General features: G+C 46.8%; 1 protein-coding gene across 8 annotated transcripts in view; it reads right to left on the bottom strand.

Moving 5' to 3' along the window:
- Nucleotides 1-499: 499 nt before the first annotated feature.
- ARHGEF15 (Rho guanine nucleotide exchange factor 15) overlaps nucleotides 500-22,525 on the bottom strand; it is a 592,319-nt gene continuing 570,293 nt past the window's right edge. For all 8 annotated transcript variants that reach the window (XM_069646189.1, XM_069646186.1, XM_069646177.1 and 5 more), the window contains 3 exons: nucleotides 11,434-11,519; nucleotides 10,121-10,225; nucleotides 500-3,027 (listed from right to left, as the gene is read on the bottom strand). In XM_069646189.1, the coding sequence (XP_069502290.1) occupies nucleotides 2,843-3,027; nucleotides 10,121-10,225; nucleotides 11,434-11,519 (376 nt within the window). In that variant the 3' untranslated portion in view covers nucleotides 500-2,842. The remainder of the gene's footprint in view (nucleotides 3,028-10,120; nucleotides 10,226-11,433; nucleotides 11,520-22,525) is intronic.

Consider the following 22,525-nt stretch of genomic DNA (forward strand, 5'->3'; position numbering starts at 1 on the left):
GCTTGATATTCCTAAAAACATTCTGCCTCCATGTTTCGCTTACCCAAACTCCTCCAGTACCTTCAATGGTGTGTTTTTTTGATCAATTTGTTTTGGTAATTATGCCACATTACAATGGCATTATAGCCCTTGGTGTGAGGGATGTGGCGGTGTTATCGTCCCTGACCCTCATTATGCTCCCTCGACTTTACCTCGGGCCAATAACTCTGGTGTGGGACATTAACACCTATTACAGTGCTCTCCCCTTGACCTGGAATGTTTCATTAAATCCCTGTGGTTTAGGTGGTCCATGAAATTGTGCATTTAGGAGTTAACTAATACTCAGATGTTTTTCATGCCCCATGTCTGGGTTCATGCTTCTCCTGGTCACTAACAATACTCTAGAGACACCACTTACATCAGGAAGCTCAAAACTCGGTACAATGGGCAAGAGGAAAACTGAAGATCATTCTGTCTGAAAATCAATACCCGACCTGTCGGACCAAGTAAGAGACGTAGGCCAGTACATTTTATATGTATTGTTTCTTTAAAAGAGAAAAATAACAATTGAAATACAAAAAAATAATAAACTGATACACTCATGTACAAAATAAATAGGTACAGTCAGCCTGCTGCCTTTTAAGGGTTGAAAATGCCCCCCTTCGTCTATAAACACAGAATCACGGTTGGCGTAAGGGGACACAAATACACATAAATAGAATCGGATTTCAAATAAAACAAAATAGACTTTAAAATATGAGCGATCAATATAATGTGCTTTTCTAAAAGAGAAAGAAACATGGCCATTAATACCAGTCTCTGGTGACAAAGGATATCCTACAGTGTTGAAGCGACACATGTATTGGCAGTACTAGACTCTCTTCTGAATGGTAATTTCCCAAAGAAAAGAAATGAGCTTCTGCCTGGCGCCATTTTGATGGAAACCAGGGGCAAAGTGGGTTGCCTGTGACCTTCGCCAATTCAGTGCTGCAGGGCATGTGGTTGGAAGCACCCTGAATTGGAAGGACCCCGAATCCCCACAGGTTAGCTCACATTTAGCTACTGCTGGCGGAAACCAGAACTCTACTTTTCATTTATTTGGCTGGAGTGTCTCCTTCATAGGCACACTTCTTTTTTTGGCCTTGGGGAAGAAGAAATGTGAGCATTTTAACTATGGGTCGCCATCCTGGACAAGAGCATAATGAACAGTGGAAAAGCACCATGTCCATGACCTGCACCCAAAGACTAAAGTAGGAGGCTAGCTGTGCCGACCTCCATTCAAGCGGATGTCCCTAAAATCTTCATGGGGCTACTCCTGCCTTGACTAAGATGGCGAGAACTATGCTGGAACCATCTTATCTCCACTAAGAGGTCAACATGGAAGCAAAGTTTTGGAAAATGAGGTGGGATGGGATAAACGAGAAGGCCTCTCCAGCCAGAACAGACGTCTTAATTAGCGTCCCCTCGTTTTTGAAGGAGCGTCATCTGAGAGTATCCCAAGGTACCAGGGGTGAGGGGAGGTCACAGACGATTGCACGAAGGAGATCCGGTTGGTTCTCCTTGCTGTGATGGTGCCCAAATGAAGAACCGTCACTTGGCGGTCCAGTAAAGTGATTGGAGTTCAACAGAGAAAACTATTCTGGGCATGATCTGAAATCCAACAAGAAATGTGAAGGAAATTGTTCCGACAGTAGAAAACCATCCATGTGATTTCAAGGCAGTTGAGTTGCTAGAGCCCTTGTCATCCATTCTGCTTGGACCCCCAACAAAGCTGCCGACATGCCTGATGGTCCAGTTTCTAGGACAGCGGTGGGCAGTGAGGTACAGCTGGACTAAGACCAGCAAGGGCACGTTGTGAGCTCTTGGCACAGTAATGCCCTGGATTTCGAGCTGTTGCCGAGGATCCCAGCATAGTGTGCACATACAGGAGTTGCTCTTCCAGTTGACGGCTTTGATGCAGTTTTGGCCCATCGCTCCTTCCAATCTAGTCTTGATCATCTTATGAATGTCATGCATGGAAGGGGACAACAAACCCAGTCCCTTTCTAAAGTCTCCCCATCCCTCCCTCCCTCCCCCACACTAATGCTGTAGAGTAAATCACATCGATTAGTTGTGTCAAACATTCACAGCAACAAGCCAAAGAACGCCATCGAAAAAGCCACTTTTCCTTTAAACAAATGCCACAAAACCAACAATGAGGCCACCGACGACACCAGACCAGTGACTGTGCATGGTTTGGGGTGGTTGTGGGGGTTGCGTCTCTTTACCCCCATGATGCAACTTATTCTTCATTTAGTGAACAAACACGCAGGAGCCGTCAGCCCCCATCTTGAGAATGTCCCAAACAGAGCTTGCTACCAAATTGACAAGCCTTTCGGCCTGCACATCCTGCCACCTGGATGACACTGGTGAGCAATCAGAAAGTGACACTATAGTTCCGTTCTTCATCTTCCTCTTTTCCTCTTCCATCGCTTCCTTTTACTTTGTGCCATTTCATCTACTTGGACCTGCAGCGTAATCGGGTGAGGTAGCAGTTTTCAGGATGTTGATCAACAGAAACTTGCTTGCCAACAGGAGTGGGTATAGGTCCAATCTAACTGGTAGATTCCACTCACGTTCTCAGAGTTTCCAGTGAAGGCCCCACAATGTTACAGACACCCTGGTTAAGGAGCACAGTATAAAAAGGTGCAGAAAAATGTAGGTGGAGCCTTCTTGCTCAGGTAGGTAGACTGACGAAGCAGTGCAATCAGTAATTAACCAAGTCGACTAAGGTTTCATCAAGCACGCACTTGCACCCGTGGGTCGAGGACTGCTTTGACAGATGGGGCCCAAGAGTCTCCCAAGAAGCCTATTTTGCACAGCATTACGTGGAACAATACTTCTTTTTGGGATCGTATGGCATAGTCTGAATCTGTCGTGCCGCCTGCAAGACACGGTAACGCTCCCGCAGGTTCCGCCGCCGCACATGCTCGTTAGTGATTTCTTGAACGTACTTCGAGGGAAACCAGCCCTTCTTGCCATCCGACAGTCTGATACCCTCATACCAGCCTAGGGATAGAAGGAAAACTGCATGAGACATTTAAAATAAAATGCTTTCTACCCTCAGAACATCTTGAGGAAAAGCAATGCATTATGGGCATTTTTGTGATTGGTGTTGAAGACAAGCTTGTATATATGGGATACATTACTCACTGTAATCTTATTTCTGATGCTTGTATCTGCTTAGATTCATATGCTATGCATAGGCCGACATCTAGTGGAAGCTGGGGAGTATTACAGTTGTCGTATTCGAAACTCGAAAAGGGACGGACAGGGCGTGGCAGTAATACTATCCCTAGTGTGACGTCGACTGTACCCATGGTCCTTCATGCGTCGAGGTCCCTCAAGATTGTTTTGATTCTGACATGAGGTAGCATGAAGTGTAGTGTGAGTGCAGGTGTATCAAAGCAGACATGTATCAGATAAAGCTCAGATAAACATCTATGCACCTTCTTTCCAAGGGGAGGAAGGGTGGGCGCATGCAAGTCTAAGCAGATACAAGCATCAGAAATACGATTACGGTGAGTAATGTATCCCTTCTGAGGCTTGTGGAATCTGCTTCGATCACATGCTATGCATAGATTAGCGATCAGTGTTAGTAGAAGGTGGTGGGTTGTGAGAAGGTCCAGCGGCAAATATGTTTTAGAACCACTTGTCCGACCTGTGTATCTGCTTTAGACTGAGTGTCAATGCAGTAGTGCTGAGTGAAAGTGTGTACTGAGCTCCATGTAGCTGCTTTGCAAATGGTGTCCAGCGGGACGTTTGCGATAAAAGCCAAAGTAGCTCCTGTACCCCTTGTGGAGTGTGCAAATGGCAGTATTTTGCTTGATAAAGAGTAACAGATCTGTTTGCATCGGACTATCCACCTGTGGATGGCATTCTTGGAAATGCTGTCCCCTTCTCTGCCTGGTGCTACAGAGACAAACAGTTGGTCTGTTTTTCTTAGCGGTCTGGTCTTGTTTACATAGTAAAAGGACCACCCTCCTTACATCTAGGATATGGAGCTTTGCCTCAGCTGAGCTTGTTGGGTTCTGAAAGAAGGCTGGTAGCTCAATGGATTGGTTTATGTGAAGTTTGGAAAGGAATTAAGGTGAAAACCTAGGGTGTGTTCGTAAAACCAGTTTGTCCTAGTGGATGACAAAGAATGGGTATTGAACTGCCAATGCTTGAAGTTCACTAACTCTTCTTTTGGATGTAATAGCCACCAAGAGGGCAGTCTTATATGTGAGGTGTTTAAGACTTGATTTATGCATAGGCTCAAGGGGAGTCCCATGAGCTTTGCAAATACTATGTTGAGATCTCAGCCTGGCGGTGGGTTTGAAATTGGAGGGTGGAGTCTCTTTACTCTCGGTAACACAATGAATGGTATTAGGAGAAGAATTATTGAGGAGAAGAGCTCCCCTCTTGAGTTATACACAAACACAGGCTGTCCCTACTAAGAAGAACACCCTGTCCCTCTTCTGGGGTCCCTCCATAGGAGCTCGGTGGTGCGCCGCCTATCTAAAAGGGCTAGCGAGGAGACTCTCCCTTATCCAACAAGTATACACATATACCTATAATACTATATGCGTTAAAAAAGTCAGATACAAGTTTTGAGGTTGTTAGGTCAAGACACCAAACATTAAATGTGTCTCTTCCGTATGTGACTAGGTACTGCTACCAGGAATTTCTGCCTATGTTTTATTCAGCAAATGGTGCAGTTGTCCTGTCAAATCGGAACTTGTTCTGATCGTCATAAAACAATTAACCCTCTATTGAAGGAAAACACAGAATCTAGAGGCATTGAGCCTATCTAGTCGAGTATTTTTTTTAAACATGCACTGGTTGCTTGGTTAAGGCATTATTCTGCACATGAAAAGGCTCATGTGCTGGTGGGCCGACCGGTTCGATGACCATACTCGTTTGAGTCATCTTCTTCAGGACCAGTTAATCAAACCGTAGGAGTTACTCCTTCTGTGGACCATCAAATGGGATCCAAAACGGCACCTCTGTTCCCTAGGGGGAAGATAGAGGTGAGTCAGAGGGGATAATCTGCCCCCTGTCAAGCACTCATACAAAATAGTACCTTAGTGCTACAAGTGTGAATTAAAGAACCCAAAACCAAATGGGGGTGCTATGCGTTGCAAGGACTAGCAATGTGTGTCTTTTATGTAGCACCGAGTTAGAAGAAAATGGGGGCGGGGAGGGGGCTTTGGAAAGGGGTTGGGGGACAAAAAAACCCAGTGGTTAGCCAGAGTGATTGGGTCAGATTTAACTCATGTGGTGGAAACCACGTCCAAAGTGTGGTCAAGGCATGTAGGACGGTGCCCAATCATGAATGAATCAAATTCATAGCGAATGCCGAGTTTGGGCAGACGGGAGGTCCGAAGCTGCGTCTTCCGACGCTCAGCTTTGGGCCGCTGTATTGGACATGGCATCCATGTCACCTTTCTTTCGTGACTTTGGGGGCCTGTCGTGTGGCGATCGTGAGTGCCCAGAGGACAGGGAGCTAGTAGACCTACCCCTCGATGCTGTGTGCGACCATGTAGACTATGGTGTCATTGACTTTTGGCCTTGGGTTATGTGATTTGTGTGGGCTGTCTTGGGTGTGGTCCCCGTAACAGCGCTGCCGGCCTGTCTGATGGGGTTGTGGGCTAGCACGTGGAATCGGTCGGTTCCCTATTGCCTTCATCGTCCTAAAAGGCACAGATGCTATGGTCGCTGGATACACCCTCCACGTCCATGACGGCCTCGGCCTGCATGGCGTGGTGGGCCCAACGTTTGGTCTTTCGGTCCTTTTGGGTCTTTGGTTTGAAGAGTTGTCAAGCTCTACAGTGGCCCTTGTCGTGGTCCCTTGCTAAACAGAGGTTGCACACCCGGTGCTTACCTTTCCAGGAGAACTTCTTGTTGCAACTGGGGCAAAATTTAAATGGTGCGTTTTCCATATTTGGATAGAAGGACAGCTAGGCGAAAATATAGAGGGAAATGGGGAATATGCATTCTCTTAGTGGCCTAAGCAATGTCCACCCCCGACTCTCCCTACATTCTGGGCCGAGGCCCAGTGCGGCCTTCAAAGGCCGAAGAGGTGTCGTCGAGGCAGGTTCTTTGTCTGGCGACGTTCCTCCTTATCACCGCCGAAGATGTTAGTCGAAGGTCAGCTATATAAACATTCATAATTAATGGGGTTAGCCGAAACGGAACTCTGCGCTATAGCGTCCGGCGATGATGGAGGAAAAAAACAAATCCGAGGGACCTCGACACGTGAAGGACCATGGGTATAGTGGACGTCACACTAGGGATAGTATTACTGGCACGCCCGGTCGACGTCCCTTTTCGAGTTTCGAAAACAAAAAATGCAATGCTTCGCAGCTTCCACTAGATGTCGCCTATGCAGAGCAGGTGATCTAGCATGTGATCTAAGCAGATTCCACAATCCTCAGAAAAATATATTTTTTTGGGAGCAAATGTAAACTCCCGCGCAAGTTGAGAAAGAAGCGCCTTGAAGACAAATTGTAAGTCAGAGGAAATCAAAGTCCCATTAGCCTTTGGAAACTAAAGACTGGAACTGAAGTGGAAAAAGTCTGAGTACTCTGCAGCACTGGTTTAAGTGAGTGGACATTTCAATTGCATAGTAAGCAGTATAATATATTATCCTGCATTAAAAGAATTTGTGGTACATAGGTAATGACCATATCGTGAAAAGAAATCAATACAACCCTGCTTATAGCTTGGCGATGTAAAGTCGCTAGGATGCCCTGAAGTGTCATATTAACTGCATTTTAATAAATGGTACTGAGGGCAACACCAGGGGCATCTATTTACACCTAACTGCATTAAGGCCACTGGAGGAAATCAATGTCTGCTAATAAGCACACAATCTGTAGCTCTGTCTTTAAAGTGGCGGCATGTTTCAGTAATTTGTGATGCACAATACTGTATTCCAATGCATTATAATGAAGTTAAGGAACAGACAAGTAAATTGTTATGTCTGAAACTCAGCTTAATGGCTTGGAAATTCTAATTTTATAACATAACAAGCTATCCGTACGGGTTCTGTAGACAGGCAGGATAACTGATCCTGTGGGTCTCTGTTCCGACTCGCTTATGGCTTGATGTGCTTTGAACCCTGAAGTAAACTGCACTCAGAATTGGCGCGAGAGACTGGCTGTCATACCCTGGAGTGGTGCGGTTCGTTGCAGTGCAAATATCTTGGGAAACTGTGCATCCTTAGGGCCTGGACCCCAAGTTTTGTTCCTCGTGTCGGGATCGGTCCTTCTATGGCCACAATGTTGTTTGCTGATTTCAGGCAATCATGTGAAGGTGCCGAAATCCAGGGAAAGGGGCGAGGTGATCAAATATCATGTAGTTAGTAATGTCTCGAGAGTCCCAACAGGCAACTATGCAAAATTCGGTACAGATTGGTTAAACAGTGTGGTATTGTAAAAGGAACAATGCTTACCCAAGCCACAAACCAAATTTTACTTGTGCTGAAATCCGGGGAACAGGGTGGTGTGACCAAATGTCATGTAGCCAGTAATGTCCCGAGGGTCCCAACAGGTAACTATGCAAAATGTGGTGCTGAGTGGTGAAACAGTGTGGGATTGTATAAGGAAAAACGCTTCATCACAAACAAAAACCCTTTTTACTTTTATAGATGGAGATTTCCAATTAAGGGTCGTTGGTGTTTGGCTTTCAGGGAGAATCACGCAGAATACTCCTAGATGCCACCTAGCCTACTTCAATGACATTCTGGGAAGTCTACATGTTTTTCCGCCACAGAGGTTTTGGAGGGAAGGCAGGAGTGTCAAGGCACTGAGGAGAAACATTGACTGGGATATTCTCCAGATAGAAGGGGAAAAGAATTCTGGGAAACCAATCTTCTGGAATACAGGGGATTCCTGGCTAATCGAAGTACACAGAAAGTTATTCTGGCCTGACTTGAAGGTTCTGTGCATCCTGACTGGTCATAAGATTTTGACACAGTAATTGGGTGTAATGCAGCCATTGACCCATTTTCCTCTCTGCGACGCAGCAGGTGGATGTTCTGCACCACTTAAACTTGGGATATTACATATATTGAATTGTAATGAGGGTAAGATTGGCAGAGCCAGGTGGTGCGTTTATCGCTCGACAACTGTCCAAGAGCAGGAACTTTTTCAGGGACATTTTCTTATCAAATGGGTCAAGCAATCTAACATTTCAAAAGGATGCTCAGAATATCTCTCCTTTGAACACAGTGCATGAAACCTGGGGAATTAACACACACATGATCAAAGGAAATAGAATTGGAATGCAAAATTAATTGCAAGAATAGTAAATGCTGTTTTAATAAGGTCTTTAAAAGTAAATCTGGCCTGGCAAATTCTTAAAAATCCCACAAGACCTGCGGGGCGAGTTCCTTTGTTTACATACTATACTAAAGAGAAATGCACCGTCCCTACGGTGATGGGTGACAACATATTTACCAGTGCTTTCTGTAAAATGGTTCACGTCACCATAAGCACACTTCATATTTGGCACAATGCTACCAGCCACGCACAGTGAAACATATATTTGCCATTTAGTGCAAAGAAAGTTTGTTTGCAGCAATTGTCAAATTAACATTTTCAAACATCCCTATATTCACCAGCAAAGCCGAGTACCATGCAAATGGTACTCCCCATTCTTAAAATCTCTTGAATTCAAGTGGGCTAGGAGATTTTGCAAGCCCTGTAAATGTTTTTATTATGAACACTTGTTAATGCTAAAGGATATTTGTACTGCACACTATCACCACCAAAGTGGTCCCCTGGCGCTCTGGCGGCTCTGAAACAAAGGGGTAGGTTAGGCATGTTAGTAGGAGAAAGTTTGGAGAACAGCAAGGGAGCTGTGAAGTACTGTTGGCAGCTTCGGTTAACATTGTACGCCGAGCACGTTGGTGTGTTATTCGGTTCTGAGCCCGTCGGGTGCTGTTGTATGGGGGTCTGATGTGTGGTTGTTGTTCATATGCATACAACCACATACAAACTGTGCTTCTATCCCTATGAAGACACATCTTGTCCTCCGGTGGCCTGGCAAGACATTAAAAATACAGTATTCCTCAAATGGATGGTGCTTGAGCTCACACCATGCACATATTCCTGTCTCCTCATTTGGGGTCTGTTGCTGCGACCCCTCACAAAACAGAGTGCAATAATCTGATGAAACCAGGGTGTTTTACCATTTATTTGTATGTTGCTATGCTCTGGAGACAGCGTTGGAATATCCTGATTTTTATGAGAGTTTTGGCTGTGTGATTATGGTATGGGGACATTTTAGTCCGAGCACTCGGACACCAACAAAGGACCGCTGTAAGTCCTTCCTCTACCCAATTTTCCTTCACCTCTGACCTGTACAGTCCATCTTGACCCAGTTATTTAAGGGGGTGGGAGTTACGCTCTGACTCCCCTCCAACGACTTACATTTCTCAGGTGGAATTTCAAGATAGGATAAAGCTGGAGACCTTGCTCAAGAACAAGAGTCAAAATATGTATAGACTGAAGGGAAGGAAAGGGTACCTAAACACTCAACCCATTTGTAGTTGGGGTTGTACATGTCATTGAGGGTAACATATGAGGTAAGGAGGTTACCATATGTGGCATGGGGGGGGAATCATATGGAAACTAATGTGTGTGCAACACTCTTGTATGCTCCTCAGGGCCGCTTGAGAGAGGGATGCAGAGTGGAGTACACCTGGTTGGGGTGCTCCTTACATGCGCACCCTTGCCCAGTGTATTTCTGCGTTCATATAATGCATTTTGGGAGCTAGAACTTCATCTAGCACACAATATACCAATTGTTTGATAAAGGAACCCAGGACTGGAAACCCAATGCTATTGTGACATGGGATCATTTGGGTAGCCTATGAAAACATCCTCTGTATATTCCGATAGTAGGCAGGATGCCACAGGCGCCGTTAGATATGGGCCATCCAACTCTGAAAATCAACCTATGCATCGGCCCATTTCCCCTCAGCACCTGGCCCGACAGCTGCTGCCCTGTATGAATTCCCAGCTGAAGCACCTAACTGAGGCATCTGGCTCCTGCCCTCAGGGGTCTTCCCTCTCAACCTCTCCCCTGCATCCATTTTCCCCTCCGATCTTACCTTCGGTGGTCTTGCGAAGAATGTTGATGATGTCAGTGGGCTCCAGGCTAAGCTCATCTGCCTGTGTAGCAGTGTAGGCTTCAACACACTGCACCTGAGGACAATCTATGAGACAGAAGCAGAAGGGGCCCTGTCAGCACTGGTGATCACAGAACAACCCATTCCTTTCCCACACAGGAGGTCCAAACAGCACTTTCCTCTTAATTTTAAATATTTTCAGGGTGAAATATAGTATGAAGGAGTAGAGGTTGTAGTACAGGGTTGGGGGGGGGGGGCAGAACAGGGCGTATGAAATAGTGACACCGATGGCTGGAGATAGTGCACAGGTGGGATTGTCAGAAGATGTTGGAAGGGAGGTCACCAGTGGTCGTAAGCAGTTGGAGCGGTGCTACTTTACTTTAAAAAAAGAAGGAAAAAAAATGTTTGTCTGGCCCTATACTTTTATTTTAATGAGAAACTGTTCCAGAATGGTTTAGTTTTATAATAAAAGTGTATGAACAAGTTGAAATTTGCACATCAGTTCACTGCACTGAACATTCCCTTAAAGAGCATGCTATTTGTTTGGGGGTTTCAATTGCGCGTGGGAGGGGGCGTGGCGATGGGATTTGTGGGTGGCGGTCACAGGACAGCAGGGAACATAGTTCCACTACCACTTTGCGTACACTTCTACCACTGGAGGTCACAACGGGTCAACGATCTGGCCAACCTTCCCTGAGCCAGTCAGTGTCCACTGAGGTACGACGTCCTTACATCGTGGGATGTTTTATCGCTGGTTTTTTACCGCAGATTTTTTTAACCAAAACAATAAATTAAAATAGGGTTGTTTGAAAAATATGTATTTGGGGTATGGGTGTTCGGGAATATATACCAAATTAAAGGGCTTTTTATATATTCTACTCCATCCCCAATCCAGTCAATGATCCAGTTAACCCTTCCAAAGCCAATCAGTAATCCGGCCAGTGCTCTTCTACTCAATCCAAAAGCCAGTCAATGATCCAGCCAACCCTTCCGGCCAGTGCTACTCAACATCCTCCCAAAAACTTATCCTGAAAACACTCCCTCACCCCTTTCTTCAATTGGTCCCTCGACTACCCCAGAGTCAATCACTCATATGCCCAAAGTTCCGAATTCTGTGGAAACCAGTCACTAATCCCTGCAATTAATGTGCCTGTGTGTGTATTGTAACCACACAACCTTCATTCAAATGTCGTTCCAAGCAAACCCCACTGCTGCTTTAAACATCACTCAAGGCACAAGGAAATGGAAACGCAGCAAGGGGGTGTGCAAAAGCCATCTTAACATTCAGTCCTTACCCCAGTCTTCGTAGATGGTCTCGTCACTGGACTGCTTTGGCTCCTTTTTATTGGGGAAGGCACCCATCCATCGATGCATGTCTGATCTGATGGTAGAAAGAAACAAAATGGACAAAGAAGTCTGGATGAAAACCAAGATCACGTGCTATGCTGACTGTTAAACCCGTAAAATAGCTTGGTGAGTTGAAGGCTATAGAGATCTGTAGATCACAGGTTCAAATCTCGATGGGCCGACTCAGCCCTTCAACATCTGGGCTGCAGCTTAAAGTGCCACCACAATGAATTCTGCAATCTCACCGACTATTAAAGCGGTTAATTGTGGACCAAATGTTTACACTATTTTAATTAATTTTCTTTATTGAACTTTTTAGCATCAACCATTTTCAAGCATTTATTCGATATTTACTTAGCCACAGAACCCAACCGCCCGAGTCATGTAGATTAAAGAGCGCTGACTGAACACTGGCGTGGGGGGATAAAGATGGGAATTTGCATGCAGCCAAACTTTGCGGTTCTGGGATTGGGCTTCTAAGGGTGATGCACCCATTCTAGTGAGCCTAGAGCTCAATCGGCCCCTCACATTGCAATATAATCTATGCAAACGCCCGTTGGGCGTTACTGACATATGCCCATATACCATGTGCATTTGGGTTAAACGTGAAATCTGTGTGGGAGTATGTGACGGTACAAGTGGCGTTTAGTCCTGGAAAACCAATACGTTGCTTAACTGTAACTCCTGTTCTCCAGCATGGATACCTTCCATAGATTCACGTGCTGGTAGAATATCCCCAGTCAGGCTGGGAATCGTGGTAATAGTAAAGCAGTTTACATTTAACATGCGGTCACTTTAGTGATCTGTTGGTGTCAGTTTGGATCATACTGCCCCACTGTCAATTGACAGGTCTCTCTTAGCTCCACCCCCAGAGGCCATCTTCATCTTTGTAAAACATGCAGAGCCATAGGCGGGGTAGGTGGGAGGGTCGCATGTGAATCTATGAAAGAGGTCAATGCTGGAGAACAGGAGTTACAGGTTAATATTTTCCTTTTCCAGCATTGTGTCTTTCATAGATTCACTTGTGAGACTAGATTACAAAGCACACAATACAAACCATGGGTGGGGTTAAAGCTCACTCGAAGGAAACGCTGATCTCAGATAACAAGCCATCGACACAGTTAGCCATGACACCCTAACCAAAAGACTAGAAGACATAGGCATAACAGACAGCGCTACGCTGGACTAAATCATTCCTAGCAGACAGAACTGAAACCGTTTGGATCAAACCCTTCAAATCCACCCCACGAGTCAACGACTGGAGTACCACAAGGATCCTCTCTATCACCACTGTACTTCAACATCTACCAAACCCCAGTAATCAGAATCTTCAAGAAACACAACATCAAATGCTACAACTACGCAGACAACACTCAAATCATCTACAAGATCGAAGACACCCAAGCCGATCATTCAAACTTAACCGACTGTCTAAAAGAAGTCTCTAACTGGATGAATGCCAACAACCTGAAAATCAACCCAGGAAAAACAGAAATCATGATCATATCCAAAGACCAAGAGAAGGAAACCGCCATCCGGTGGCCAACAGAAACGGGATCCGCACCATCACCATCTAAGGTAGTAAAAAATCTGGGAGTCCTGATGGACAACACCCTAATCTTAGAACCGCAAATAAACGCAACAGTCAAGAAATGCTTCTTCCTCCTCCACACGGCAAGGAAAATACGACCTTTCCTCTCCTTCACACACAAAACACTCCCTATCGTCGGCCTCATCATGTCAAGTATCGACTATGCAAACAGCCTCTACCTCGGTATACCGAATACCTACTGAAGAAGCTACAACGGATCCAAAACACAGCAGCCAGACTACTCCTCAAACTATCCAGAAGAGACCACATCACCCCGGCCCTAAAAACACTACACTGGCTCCCAGTAAAACAACGTATCATCTTCAAAACAATGTGCATAACGCACAGGGCAATCTGCGGACAAGGAGCAGAATTCCTACAAAAGAAAATAACAATCTACAAGCCAACGAGACCGCTCAGGTCAACCAACGAAATCCGACTGGAACAAAAACCTTACATCAAGAAGAAACTCGGAGGCACCGCTTTCTACCACTTAGCCGCGAAAACCTGGAACATCCCAAAAGTAATAAGGAACACTAAAGATCACCTTAAATTCAGAAAATTACTAAAAACCTGGCTCTTCAACACCAAAAACTAAAACCGAAACAATAAGACAAATGACTCAACAGAAAAAGACATTGACAAGCCCCTAGAACCTACAGAAGTACTCTGAGCACCAGTAGGGCTGACGCTGGACACAGGGGTCCACCTGCGAGACCCAGGGAGACGGAGGCAACAACTCCAGCCAACTGTTAACATCCCCCACTGCCCGTACAGCCACAACTAGATACCACAGGGTTGTGGAACGGACGAGATACCACCAATCACCACACAATCGGAAGTATAGACACTAGCAGGTGCGTTAGTCATGTGGGTGGGGGTGAGGAGCATGCAAAGTTATTAGGGAGCGGGCGGAGGGGACAGCTAAATCCTCAAATGGCCTCAAATGCAAAAACGGGCACGCACCTCCTGAGGCACAGGGTGCACAAGCATCCCGTCGTGTAAGATTACACGAGCCCAACCGATTCAATCCAGGATAAAGATACCAACTAACCAACACCACTAACAATTTCCTTCTCTGCATACACCTCTCAAACTCCAAGCCAAACACAACCACAAACCTCCAGCACAGCAAACTGCACGAACTTCACTACACTGCAACAACAAAACAAAAAACACACAGACTCGCACATCAGCACACGACGACTAGCATACACCCCAGGCCCAGCCGACGGAACCACCGGGCTGAGGCTGCCAACAGCACGTCACTGCAATCTTGCACTTTTCCAGCCTCCACCCACTAACCCACCTCTCCCTCCCTCTTTCAGAGCCGCCAGAGCGCCAGGGGACCACTCCCGTGGTGATAGTGCACGGTACAAATGACCTTTAACATTAACAATCAGCTCACCCAAACAGGTTGCACAGCACTGCCTGCTGGACCCTGGACTGCTCTGTGGAATCCCTATTGACGGAGTCAAAACCTGATGACGGTATGCACCGATCTTCATTTGACAGCCCTGCAGATGGCCAGCAGGGGAACAACATAGAAGACAGCTGTGGTAGCAGCCACAGCCATTGTGCAACGGGCCCTGGGCCTGCCCGGAAGAGGCCTGTAAGCCAGGTGATGACAGTAAGAAATGCAGGACAGCCAATAAGCAATGGATGGCTAGTAGAGAGCATTGCCTGTGCTGGATGTCCCAAAAGCCCCAAACAGCTGTGTAAACGTGTGAATGCATTTTGTGTGGGAAACGTAGAACTTTAGTGTTTGTACCACATCCAAGGACCTCAGAGTGTTCCGCAGGAGAGCACGGCAGGGCGGCCTGCATGAGAGAGCCTGCATCTCCCTCACATTAACTTGCGGAGGTGATGGCAACTAAGAGCGGTCTTCCAAAACAAAAACTTCAGAGAGACTTTGCATAAAAGTTCAAAAGGAGGACCCATGAGTTTGGAGAGAACCACATTCAACTCCCAACACTGGAGCAGGTGCTCAGACGGGAGGGAAAAATCAGAGCAGACCTTCAAGGAGTTCCTTGATAAGCCTGTGTAACTGCAGAGAAAGCGGCCCCCGAGGATTGTCATCCAGGTGCACCTTGATGAAAGAGTGAACAATTCCGGCCTGCGCCAAGGACAAAAGGTAGGGCAGGACGCCAGGAGCCTGCACATGGAAGGGGGCGAGGTTATGGTCAGAACACCAAGTGGAGAAACGCTTCCACTTGTTCTTGTAGCAAGAAACGGTGGGGGAATCCCAGGCTTTTCACGGAATGTTTCGACAGTCTGGCGGCAAAGGATATTCCCACACTTTAAGAAAGCAGCGGCCATGCTGTCGGATGCATATTACGTACATGTAAACTGTTTCTATAGTCTATGACTGCCATCTAGTGGCCCTTTTAATAATTTAGAATTGTGGTTTTGTGTCTTTTCAATACATTTTCGCTCTGACCATATTACTTTAGACCAGCTTTTGCCTGGTTAATACCGCTTACTGGGTGACACCCCCACAACTCCTGGACCACTTACACCCGTCATTCCTCTCTTTCATCCTCCTTTATACTATTTTTAACGGAAGTCTTATTCGACCCCCCCCCCCCCTTAAACTCAAACCTATGTAATTGCCTATATTTCGTTCTTTGTTTTCTGCCACTATTTTTTTACCCTCTTTATTTTTGTATTCCATTATTTTTACCCATTCATTTATTGTCTCTATTTTTTACAGCACGTAATCACGGGTTACCCGTCACATTGAGGGAGGGGCGTTGCAGTCTCTGGCTTCCGGAGGAAGCCCAATGGAGGTGCTGACGAGAGACTGAGGTCGTCAGAACCAATATTGCCTCGGCCAAGCTGGGGCCACCAAGATTAGTTTGCACTGATGCCATCTGAACACATCGATCACTCGAGGAACAAGAGGAAATGGAGGGCACACATACACCCTTCCAAAGGGACCCGTGAAGGAGTCCCCTAGACTCCCTGCATGATGGAATATGCTGTCGAAATCCACACTTCTTGTTCGCCCCGGTTGCGAAAAAGGTTGCGAATAGGTTGACATCTGGCATCCCCCACATGTGGAAGGTGCATCGAACTCTGGTCGTTCTGACGTTCCCACTAGTGGAGGATCACATTTCCCCGAGCATCTGTTACCCGAAGGGAGGACGCCCGTACCGCCTTGTTTGCGGATGTAAAACATGTGGTCATGGTGTTGGTAATCACCAACGGATAACCCGCCCCAAAAGCTGCAGTAGAAAGGACTTCAGGGCACAGAACACAGCGGAATATTCTAGGATGCTGGTGTGTAACGACTTTTCTTCTTGCGACCATAGACCTGTGGCAAGAAAATGGCCTTTGAAGGCTCCCCAGCTTTCCAATGATGCGTCCGTTGTGAACGTGATCTGATCGTCCGAAGAGCGTTGCGACTGGGGCGCATCAAATGAATCCCGTGCTTTCATGCGCTGGAGACTTGTTTCAATCAAGCATTGAGGAACTCCTGAGGAGGCCTCATGCGAAGCCTGCAGTGCTAGATTAAAGGAATGCAGGATGACATCCCAAGCAGGGACTTCAACATGTGGACAATAGCCAACGTCTTCTGTGACGGCAGTAGAGTTTTCGCAAGGATGGTCTGTACTCTATCCTTAGAAGGAGTAACTTTGCAAGACACTGTGTTCAACCGAGCTCACAGGAACAGCACGTGTTGCAAAAGGAGTTGAGCAGGATTTTGTTCACAGCGGATCCTAGCCAGTGGAAGAGAGACTGCCCAAAACAGCCAATTGTCTAGGTACGGGTAGACGTGTACCCATAAACAATATAGATGAGCTGCCACCGGTGCCAGTCATTTCATAAATACCCTTGAAGCGGAGCAGAGTCAGATGGGCAAGCAACTGAAAGTGTTGCTCTTCGACAGGGAACCTTCGGTTTCGTAGATGGTTTGGGACTTGAAAGTAACTTCAAGATCCACAGATGAAAGGAAATTCCTTTTTGCGGCTGTGTCAGAGTATGCTACAGTGTGACTATATTGAAGTCATGACACCGTAGGCAGTTGTTGAGGAAGCGTAGGTCGAGAATGGGTCTCCAACTTCCTGAATCTTTCTTCACGAAAAAGTATCTCGAGTACACCCCTTGGCCTTGCTGATGAAGGGGGCATGCAAGATCGCCCCCTTGGAGATCAGGGACTGAACTTCTCGTAGCAGTGATGACAAGTGCATCTGAACCTTTGACAAGGGAGGGACAGAGGACTAGTGCCCGATTAATTATACCATGTGTGCCTGATTGATTAGCGACAACACCCATTTGTCTGTGACGATGAAGTCTGAGAGCCTCCATCCCATTCAGGTCTGAAAGTGGAGGGGCAGAGCCTGGTCAGGCCCGTTTGGAGGATTGAGCCATGGTGATGTGGATCCCCCCTGTAGGCCTGGGACTTCCCATTGCAGCATAGGTGCTGGACTGGTAGGATGGCCTGTAGTCGTGGGAAGTATGTTTTCACCGGACCAAAAGCATCAATGTCATTGTTGCAGTATTCCCCGTAAGTGGATAGTTTGTGTCCACCTTGATGTCTTGTAGTGAGTCATCCACCTTCTTTCCTCAAAGGGCATGTCCACTACTTTTGCTTGCACTTCCGGGCGGCCTTGACCCACACTTGGTGTAAAACAGCGCTGCTCCACATCCGTCAGAAGCCAGTGTCCGCAATATCCACTGCTACTGAAATTGCGTGGTCTGAGGCGGCCTCCCCTTTGTGAAAAAGAGCAAAAGCTTCATCCTTCTTGCAATCTGGAAGGAAATCCAATATAGGGCCCATCTCATAGTGGGACAGGATAGCCATCACATTAACCACCTTAATTAATGGTAGTTGCGACCCTGGAGATAATGCTTTTCCGACTGAGCTGATTTCCTACCCGGACGGGTGGCACTGACCACGAAGAGGAAGGATTTCCGGGTCGCCGGCGACCCTACCGAATCTGAACTGGGTTGCGTTCCACACACTTAGGTTCCTTAAGAAATGAAATGCGCAGGCACATCGCTTACATTGTGCCAAAAAAACGAGCGGCCCAATCCACGAAGGGCATCCGAATAGGCGCCCATTCGGATGGACGTTTTCACTCCTTTGCGCATATCAGGAGGCATTTCTGCACATGTAAAAGCGCGTCCCAAATGTACAAACAAGTTGCGCTTTTAAATGTCCAGAAATTGCAAGCAACCCTATGCGCCTGCTTTGAATAGGTGCATGGTGGTGCCACTGCATGACAGGGTTTTTCCTGACGCGGTCATGCCCTTCTTTTCTTTTTAAGTACGCCAGCAGAGGTATTATCCGCTGCCATCTCACTTGCATTTCTGTTCCTCAAATGGGATAGAAATTTGTTTTTGTGGGGTCGCATTTTGCAGTGGCAGGCCCCTGAAACACGCTGGGAGCCTGTAGTACCTTGTCAGGGAGCGCTTCCAACACAACATATTTTTAAGGTGGATGGCAAGCCCATAATTTGCACTACAGCTCAGCGCCGTCGCAATGTTCAGGCCACCTTGAGAATAGGGTGATCCATTTTAAAATAGCATATCCTCTGCTCTATTTTTAGATGCCACATTTCTTTTAATGCTCTGAGCCCAAATCTAATTTTTTTTTAAATGTAAAAATTGTCACAATAGGAGAGGGAAAGGAGTGCGGGGGGGGAGTGATGGGTCAGATGTGGAGTGGTAGGCAAGAAAGCAGTGGAGGAGCAGTGGGTTAGAGGGGCAAGAAAGCAGCAAGGAAGCAGTGGGGCAGTGGCCAGAAATCAGCGAGGGAACGGCCGGCCAGAAATCAGAGTTGGCAACAGGCTAGAAATCAAGTTGTGATGGTGAGGTGTGTTGGTGAGAGGTGCGTGGGTGTTTGCAGTATTGGAGAACATAGAAGGGGGAATATTTTTAGCATTACAACTCATGATCAATACCGTTAATAATATTAACTAGGCATGCACATTAAACCAAAAACTTAGCCAACTCGAACACTGTTCTGACAAGCTAGAGGCATCTGGGCCTCTTCCTATTAAATTGATGCAAAAGGTGCAAATGATGACACCCTGGCTCTCTTGTAGCATTGCACACTGCCTCTGTCCTGCAATGGGCCAATCTTGCACAATCCAGTCAATAATAAAAGGGCCACAAAAATGCTGCAATAAATTAAGGTTTGTGCTGCAAAGTTTACCATTTCATGCCAGAGTATCCTTGAGGGTCTGTTCTGTCCCTCACACTTATAACTAAATAAGATGAGTCTTTAGTGTTTGTTGCCCAGGTGAAGGGCTCCTAAGATGAGTCTTAAGTGTTTGTTGCCCAGGTGAAGGGCTCCTAAGATGAGTCTTAAGTGTTTGTTGCCCAGGTGAAGGGCTCCTAAGATGAGTCTTAAGTGTTTTTTGCCCAGGTGAAGGGCTCCCTTGTCCTGGGATTGTGATCAAAGTTCACTTCAGGAACTTCAGTAGTTCTCACCAAGGGGAATGACACCCTTCCCCTGGCTGCAAGTGCCCTCAAACAAACAAAACAAGCCCCACAACCCTTCTAGTCTTGGGTCGTTTATGTATTAGGGGGAATGACTCCCTTCCCCTGGCTGGAAGCTGGTCCTTACTTCCTCCACCTATTATCATCAGGAGGATGACTCCCTCCTCTCGATGCTTCTCATTACAACGTGCCAATCGCACTAGACCTCGGGGGAATGACTCCCTTCCCCTCAATACTCTAGTATTTCCCCTGTTCAATATCACAAAGTTCTAATTGTGCGTGGGTCCTGCACCCATGTACTTCGAGTTGGCAGGCCTGGTTCACTAACCTGCCAAGTACTACCACAAGGAAGATAACTCGTGTCTGTTTTGGCTTGGATCCTCGACCTGGGTTTCTTGGATTGTCAGTGGTTCTTATCCTTCCACTGACACAAGAAGATTTCCTCTTATGCAGAAATAAATATCAGACACGAGGAAGATTTCCTCTCACAAACAGTCTTGACTTTTGGGGTTTGTGACCCTTCTCTGGTGGTCAGTGGTTATGTCTCCACCACTGACACAGGAAGATTTCCTCTGATGCACAAATAGGCCTCTTGACTCTAGGGGTCTGTGACCCATTGTGTCCCTGCTGGCAGACACGTGCCTCCCGTTACTTTGTAGGGATTTGTGGCACATCTCCGGGCCTGGCTGGGACTGGAAGCAGTGTTTTGTTGGCTTTGCTGGTCTTTCCCTTTCTCTCCCATCCTTCCGGTGGGTTTGCATTTTTCCACTGACTACGGTCTGAATACTTGCCAAGGACTCGCCGGCCCAACTTCTCGGGCATTGCTACCGATCCTTTTGGCAGCCAGAACTGTGCACGGTCTTTCTTCTCTAGGATCGGACAGGGCTTTTCTCCCTTTCTGGCCAGCGTCCCCGGTCTCCAACTTCCGGCGTCCCAGCTGTGTATGGCTTAGCAGCGGGGCTCTCTCTTTCGGTTGTCCTTCGGTTTTAAAGTGTTAAAATGTTAATTTCCTCGCGAGAGACTAGACGGTTTCTCTCAGTTCTGGAGAGTGAGGTCTGTATGCCTCTTCCTCGTCGCAGTACTTTTAGCTTCCCTATAGCTCCACCTGATAGTGCATAGGTTTACCCTCTACAAAGAGGTTCTTCAAGGAAGGGAGGTCAGAGTGTGTGTGGGTGTGTTGATTTTACAAGGCTTTTACGCTAGATGGTCATCCTCATCCCTTAAGGGACGTCCCTACCCATGAGACCCTACCGCATAAAACTATCGAGTAGCGGCCTCACCTCCGTTGCCTTATGGGAAGGGGCTCCCACTCGGGGAGAAGCAACGACATCTAGGGATATGTCACAGTGGACACATCACCTTGGGAAATGTCATCCTCCGGATCTGTGAGGTTGGCAAGAGGAGGAAAAGCAAATGTGCGGGTTTGTGAGGGATGCCCTGTAGGAGGCGAAGGAACAGGAAACACGCCAGCAGGAAGCTCCTGGCGTGGCATTCCAGATAGAACAGGAAACCTATGCTGCAACTATGATACCAAATGTTGAAGCGTAGATAGAATGTCTAGAGAGGTCACGCTGCTCCAGTTGAGCGGGAGCTGGCCCAGTAGGAGCAGGAAGTACCCTTGGGGGGCGGCATAATTGTGGGAACTCCAGTCGTAGATTGTTCCACATCGGTGTCGTCAACATCAGAAAAGACACCTTCCTGCTCCAAACCACCATGACTGGAAGGTCGAAAAATGTCCTCAGGAGGAACAATAGTAGGTACAGGAGGATTGCATGGGGCCAGCATTTAACAGTGGACGGGTACGGGTAGGCCTTGGTAGAGCTGAAATCAGAGGCTGAATTCCCAGCCGGTGCGACACATCGTAGAGTCGTTTGACAATTAAGCGTGGCCGAAGCAGTGACAGAGGTCGATGAAGTTCATTGCACCACAGCAGTCTTCGATATTGTCATCGAAATTGGCGTTGACTGGATCGTGGATGAGGTGGTCGAAGGTACAGAGCGCTTAATTCTGTTTGTGAATCATCGATGGGGGTCATAGACTAAGAGGTCAGCGAATGCTTGTTGGTAGATGACTAGAGTAGCCCATTAGAAGACGCCGACGGGTGTTTCGAAGCCGAAGATGGAGCAGTCTTCATGGACAAAAACACTGCTCATGTGACAGCAGACTGACGTTGGAACTTTTGTGGACGGAATGGCAGTCCAAGCTGGGGTCGTATGATTTGCTCTTTTCCCATGGGAACAGTCATCATGGGACCTTGACCTCTTGGATGAAGTGGCACGTTCTAGGGGTCTGCTCTGCCTGAGGGAAGCATGGCTACATACAGGGGCCATGCCAGAGGCTTCAACACCATCGTCTATCCAAGTCGCTAACCTCTAGTGACCGTCTATAAGCGTCTTGCTGGAGAACGACTGGCAGATTGAAAAGTCGCCGATCTCGTGATGAGGATAAAGGCAGTAGAGACAGTCGCTGTGGACATCCTCCACATAAACGCTCTTTAGAGGACAGGTAGCACAGGCCTTGAAAAGGCTTTTCTTCCTGGTGTCAGCATTAGCTTCACAGACAAGTCTATGGCCCCAATGACTGGACATTGAAACAGTATCTCCGGCGACTGAGAAGCTTGAACAAAACGAGCGACGGGCGCAAGACGTTCCTGGCGTCATGAAGAGTTGTGTAAAAAAGTCTAAAAAAATAATGAAATGGTAAATCAATCTTTGAAGCAACAGATATTTTGAGGACTCCCACACTGAATGTGCAGTAAAAAGATAATCGGAGGATGGCCTCTGGGGAGGGTGATAAGGGAGACTTGTTTTTTGGCTGTGGGACAATATAACCCAAAATGATTCTAATAGAGCACTAAAAGGATAGCAGTTTTAAAATTTTAAATGCAAAACTTACCTGGGGGAGTTGCCCAGGTAGAAAATGAGGCGCAATGTGATGGAACTACAACTGTCTTGTATACACACAAGTACAGCTAAAACATCCAATGAAGTAACAATTAC

This window comes from Ambystoma mexicanum, chromosome 1p (assembly GCF_040938575.1).
Source record: "Ambystoma mexicanum isolate Mex_15411 chromosome 1p, UKY_AmexF1_1, whole genome shotgun sequence".
Taxonomy (NCBI): domain Eukaryota; kingdom Metazoa; phylum Chordata; class Amphibia; order Caudata; family Ambystomatidae; genus Ambystoma; species Ambystoma mexicanum.